This window comes from Haplochromis burtoni, unplaced genomic scaffold, assembly GCF_018398535.1.
Source record: "Haplochromis burtoni strain Fernald_Lab_line unplaced genomic scaffold, NCSU_Asbu1 Contig_584, whole genome shotgun sequence".
Lineage (NCBI taxonomy): Eukaryota > Metazoa > Chordata > Actinopteri > Cichliformes > Cichlidae > Haplochromis > Haplochromis burtoni.
In genome coordinates, this window is record NW_024582945.1 from 80,902 (window position 1) to 87,226 (window position 6,325).

The window sequence follows — 6,325 nt, forward strand, 5'->3', positions numbered from 1 at the left end:
CCTTAAGTGTTTCTTCTTGACTCACCTTTTTGTGTGTTTGTACACCATTCTGCATGTAATTATTAGTTATTAATAATCTCTAGTTGTGTGTCTTTTTCCCGTCAGTCCCTGGGCCTGGTTCTGCTGGAGGTTTCTTCCTGTTACAAGGAAGTTTGTCCTTCCCGCTGTCACCAAAGTGCTTGCTCATAAGGAGTCAACTAAATGTTGGGGTATTCTCTGTATTATTGTAGGATCTTTACCTTACAACATAAAGCAGCTTGAGGCAGATTGTTGTTGTTGAGACCACCCAAGCACACTGGGTATGTTCTTTGTAGCCATTAAAGAGTAGAGATTAATAGTAATTTTGCAAGAAAAACAAACAAAAAAAACTCTCTCTCTCACACACACACGCACCAAAAAACCCCAACTTTCATACTGGGATAGTGATGAAAAACGTATACCTTTAGTAGAATGGATAAATGATTACATTATTTATAATATAAATTAATATAAACAACATATTAAACAAAATATAGATGATATAAACATTATTTCCTCCAGAATTGTTACCTTCCTATATTAATGCTGCTTGTGATGGCAGAAATAGAAGTGCAGTCCCGCTAACAGAGCGGGAGTATAACAAGGAATTTGAACATTAGCCGTTCATTATATTAGCCTCGACTCGTGGCGGTAATATTCGGTGTAGTATTAGCAAAAATAGTACCAATTATTCGACGGAGCGGAGGGACACCAGCGTGCTGCGGTTTGTGAATGTCTAGGGATCAGCGGAGAAACACCAATGGATGGCGGCTGTGCTGCGGTTCAATGTTCCACCGTTTTTTCAAGTGGAGAGAAAAGGCGACTGACGCTTGAACGGGTGGAGACTGCTACACGTTTAAATCCCCCGGGTCGGTTTTTCATCTTTCAGCAAGGCCAACTTTTCTTTTTTCCTTTTCCTCCCATCCGTTGGATTATTTAGAGCTGTTTTAATGTCGTAAGTTACAGGTCTGCAAGGGCGTCGTTGTTGGGAAGTTTATTCCGGGGGGGGTGGGGGGGGTTTGACCAGCAAAGGGCCATGGCAGTCGAGGCTCGGCCGGAGCTGGTCGGGAAGCGGTTCCTCTGTGTCAGCGGTGACGAGCCGCCTGAAATCGGCGACATTGGTCGGTGGCCGTGGAGGTCCGGGGTTATACGGGCCGTCAACCATCGTGACAGCGACAATGCCGAGCTGACGGTAAGGAAAATGCTGACTTTGTCCTCGTAGTTGTCTGTTACATGCAAAGCAAACGGGAAAATCTCTGTGGTTGGTGGCTAGCCAGCGAGGCACTGTTGTAGGCTTGCCAGGCGGAAATTATCTTGCGGCTTTCTTTTCGGTCGCTGCGACTCTTCGGACGCAGGAGTCTGTGGTGTGTATGCACACCTGATTAGTAGAATATGTTGCATTGTTTACGTGTGAGTTTGGCTAGTTTTCGGACCGCTTAAGCCTGCGAGTCAATGCGTGGTAGCTTGGAAAGCAAACGGTTAGTTCAGGTCTAAGTTCTGCGCTTATTTACACGAAATCCTCCAACTTGTGTCTTCCATTAGGCACGCGCTGTGGCTAAGACTGATTTAAGTGGGCTGGTTATTCAGTTAGTGCCCAGATCATTTGAAGCGCGGTTACGTGTGCCTCTGCCAGCCTGAGGGATATTGTAAGGGTCGATTGACACATAATCAATGCGAAGCACCGAGTGACACGTGAATGGCTCATGTTGTCATTGGAGAAAAGCATGTGTAGGAATTTGAGTCCCTGCTTTACACTGCAGATCAGCTGACGCGTGTCAAGTTGGCTTTCCACAGACGTTAAATAGTCGTTATTACTTCGTGGTTACTAGTCTCCGTCCGTGTTATTAGGGCATTTCTTGTGGCCACTCGGACTTGCGCACGGGTGCGGGAATGCTAGGATTTCCAAACACACAACAGAAGAGGCTCGCTGCAGGCTGAACAAAGGCCATTTTGTCTTCAAGTAAAATATATGGTTTTCATTTTCAAAAAGGACCTTCTGTCACGCTCCTGTCACGCAGGTGCCCATGCGTTTCCCGCTTCACGTGTAATAATTGCATTCGTAATAGTAGCCGGGCAGTAAATACACGACCCCTCCTTCCTATAAAGAGGCATTTTTTTTATAACGGGCTAACGTGCCAAAGCCAGCAAACAATGAAATATTTGCCCTGACAAGCCCTTGGCTGGCGAACGCAGTGTATAGTGCATTTTCCCCTTTTCTTTTGTTCAGTCTTTTTTTGACTGCCTATGCAGATAACTGGCAGAAGCCCCAGCCCAGCTCTGATTTGATGCTTTAGCCTGTTGTCTTTGTCTATATGTTCCCTTTTTTGAGAGCAGTAAAGCGTCTGGCTTTAAAGCTTATGGCGAATTTAATCATGTGATTGTCACAGAGCTCTGTGGCGGATTTATTCTTTGTGTATGATTTTATTTGTCAAGTTAATTTCTTGCATATTTTCCAACGATTTTGAAGCTTAAACGTTTTTTTTCAGTGTTCTTAGTCCTTGGCAGACCATAGATGCAACTGATTAATACTGATGTCTTTTTGATTAGAGAGTGGACGAATTTGTGTTGTCACACCTTCCTTGCTTTCTGTTATTCATATAATCAAAGTATCAGGCTGGCATGAATTAATTACAGTTTCATAACAAAACATTGTTGGTGCCTTCACTAGATCAGACATGTGCTTCTTTGTACTGGACAACAGCCGTGTCCCCAGATTACTAATGCCCAGTAGAGCTGGTCCTTGTCTGTGATGTAACTTAGGCATGGAGTAGTGTTCTACTTTAATTCCATACAGTGTGGCACAGTCTCATTAGCAAGGGGCTTAACTATCAGAGTGAATACAGTGGAGAGGGATTTGAGAGTAGATTAGAGGAAGTGTGTCAAGCCAGGTTGCCAGGCCTTTGTCAAGTGTCTCTGATCAGATAGGCCAAAAGTTCATATTTACTGTTAATGCTCACTGAGATTTATTACTCAGCAGATACAAATGTAGAAAAAAGAGAACGCCCCTTAATGTTTTTCACGTTTGTGGCTGAAGTAGAAATCAATGAGTGTGTATCAAAAATCCGTTGGACAGAACAGCACTTAACAATTCCTGTAAAGACGATCCTCTTGGTTTCACTGTCTTAAAGTTACATTTAATTCTAGGGCTGTTCGATATAACGATATATATCAGATGACGATATAAAAACGTGTATCGTTTCATTTTACGTTATCGTTTATTTGGTGGTGTCGCAAAATAAACGGTTTACAGCAATATTTGTTCATGGTTCTGATGTCACTGTAGTGGCTTCTTCTTCAATTTCTTAAAGTTCTCTCTTTCTCTTATATTTAATATAACCACACTACAGACGGACAAGCGCCTGTTTTTATGTGTTGTCGTTAGCAACAACGACGGTAACACCATCGCGTGTCCGCTTGTTTATGTTTCACAATAAAGCTAAAGATCCTGTTGAGACGTTTCAAAATAAACTGAATCACATGAAAGAGCAGATTATTTACAGATGAGAATTAAAAAAGAGAAGCCAGGTGCTAAAAAATAAACCTTAGACTCAAACGTTAGAAAGTTACAGCTTATGTCTAAAAATGTATAGTTTCATGCATCGGTTAAAACACTTGGCTCCAGCTACACGACGCACAACAGGAAACACTTCACGCAAGTCGAGCTGCCCGAGATTCACAGACTTTACAGAAAATGTTACATTTTTGTGATTTATATCGTTATCGGACGATAGATGTCTTATATCGGGATATGAGATTCTGGTCATATCGCACAGCCCTATTTAATTCTTATATGGAGTGGAAGAGCTTATTACTTGATTTGGAAAAAGAAAGAAAATATGTTGTTTCTCTGATTGTTGCAGTGCGGTCCGTGTGACCTGATCACAGACAGCGTTGATGCACTGAGATGTGATCGGTCAGACGCATTCATATCGTATTCATTTGGTTGCATGGTTAGCCAACCATGTTGGCTACTCACAGTTTCTAGAGTTCATTTTGCATAAGACAGTTTAACAATTGTGTGTAAATATGAAGAGCTCCGAATTAAGTGACCATATACCCTGTGTGTTTACTCAAGGGTTGGTACAGGGTGCTTTGGAGGTCATTGTTGGTAACTGGTTGTTTATAAAGGTCTTCTAAGCTATATTATCAGGGTTGATTGAGTTAATGTAGAGTTTTCCCAGGTATGACATGAGAAAACAAAAAAGTGAAACTCGTTGGTATTTTGACTTCTGCATTTTTCACTCTAACACTCGTGGATTGAGTCAGTGAGCATGGAAATAATCATAATTGTCTTTGTGTGATTTTACCAGGTTAATATTCAAAATTCAAAGAGCCATGAATTGCTGTGGACTGTGTCTGACAGAGATTTTATTATGTCAAAATTATTTAAGATCTTAAATTTGACATCTGGCTAAGCTGTATATCAAGTAAAGTGGCAGAACCTGTTTTACCTTTAATATAAAACATCTTCAGTTAGGCGTGGGCGATATATCGAATATACTCGATGTATTGCTAGTTTTTGCATGTACGATGGTTAATGGTTATGATAAAGCCATGTTGAGTATAAATTGCCATAGAAATATTAAGCTGTCTGCATATGAGGTTTTCCTCTCCCACACGCTGCGAAGGCATTATTACTCCATTATTACTCCGTTATTACTCCTACTTTCAGTTTTTATTTTGTCTCATGAATTCATGATGATGTTGAAAAAAAATGTTGAACGGTGTATGGTTCAAAATAACATTTGGCTTTGGAGGTTGTAAACATATCGTGATATATGTCGTTTATTGTGATATAGCCCAAAAAAAATCATGATATTAGATTTTCCTCATGTTAACCCAGTCCTACCTTGAGTGTAGTGATTTGGTCCTATATAAATAACACTGAATTAAACGCAGCACGGTGGCACGGTGGTTGGCACTGTTGCCGCACAGCAAGAAGGTCCTGAGGTCAATTCCACCATCAGGCCGGGGTCTTTCTGCGTGGAGTTTGCATGTTCTCCCCGTGTTTGCGTGGGTTCCCTCCGGGTACTCCGGCTTCCTCCCACTGTCCAAAGACGTGCAGCTTGTGGGGATAGGTTAATTGATTTATCCAAATTGCCACTATGTGCGAGTGAATGTGAGTGCGAATGGTTGTCTGTCCCTGTGTGTTGGCCCTGCGACAGACTGGCGAGCTGTCCAGGGTGTACCCCGCCTCTCGCCCTATGACAGCTGGGATAGGCTCCAGCGCCCCCCGCGACCCTGAAAAGGATAAGTGGAAAGCGAATGAATGGATGGATGGATGGATGGATGGATGGATTAAACGCTGTTTTCTGTTTGTCTTCAGATCATTTGTTTTCAAAGTACTTTCTGACAAATAAACAAGTAACACTGATTGCTTCTCAGTGTCCTGCAGTTTAACTATAACTTCATTATGTTGGACTACAACCTGTAGGCCTCATTCATCTCAGTGAGCTTGACATAACGTGACATGAACCATTGTTCACTCCTCTCCTGGTCAGAGTGACCCTTGCCAGAGGTGTTTGTTTATCTCTTCACGAGCGTCTTTTTGCCCAGGAGCAGGCTTACAAATACATTGTAACTAAATCTTAATCCTGTTACACAGAATGTCATAACTGTTAGTTAATAAGATACAATGTATCTGTTTTGATGAAATAACAGGTTTAGTTTGATACAGTTGGTTCTGCTTATAATGATATTTAATGAGTAGCCGCAGGGTTAGATTCAGTCTACGTGTGTTTATTTTCCATCTCATGTCATATCATGTCAGGCTCTTGTTACTTCCTAATCTATTTGCAGTGTCACTAGGTGTTTGCCACCTGAGAAGCCTAAAGTCATTTTAATTAGCTCTGCTTCGGTTCTGGCAGGATTTTTAAAAAGAATAAAGTTCAGAAAATGAAAATAAATTACTCCATTGATGATTTTTGTGAGTTCCTCTGCATTTGAGCCAGTATTTGTTCTGCAAGCACTCTGAAACACAAACTGGTAGCAGGTTTAAATGGAAATGATATGAAATGATAAATATTAACCCAAGAGCTGAACATCTGTGAAGCAGTCATATGAACAATGTCTAAACAGCCTTATAGGCCCCCATAGTTTTCAGTTGCTTGAGAGACAGTGACACATGCTTAAAGAAAAGGCAAAGCTCAGCAGCAAAGCTCTACTCTGGCACATTAGACACAAAATTGACAAACTCATCTGGATTCACAGTGAATAGAAAGGGCAGGGCAGCCAGGTCATTGCCTATAGGAGCTTTTGTTTTTCATTACAATCCAGTGTGTGTGTGTGTGTGTCTGTGTGTGTGTGT

At 41.5% G+C, this 6,325-nt stretch overlaps 1 protein-coding gene across 2 annotated transcripts in view; it reads left to right on the forward strand.

The window, feature by feature from the left end:
- Positions 1-761: 761 nt before the first annotated feature.
- The window catches only part of jmjd1cb (jumonji domain containing 1Cb), a 116,228-nt gene continuing 110,664 nt past the window's right edge, over positions 762-6,325 (forward strand). For both annotated transcript variants that reach the window (XM_042214541.1, XM_042214542.1), the window contains exon 1: positions 762-1,210. In XM_042214541.1, the coding sequence (XP_042070475.1) occupies positions 1,055-1,210 (156 nt within the window). In that variant the 5' untranslated portion in view covers positions 762-1,054. The remainder of the gene's footprint in view (positions 1,211-6,325) is intronic.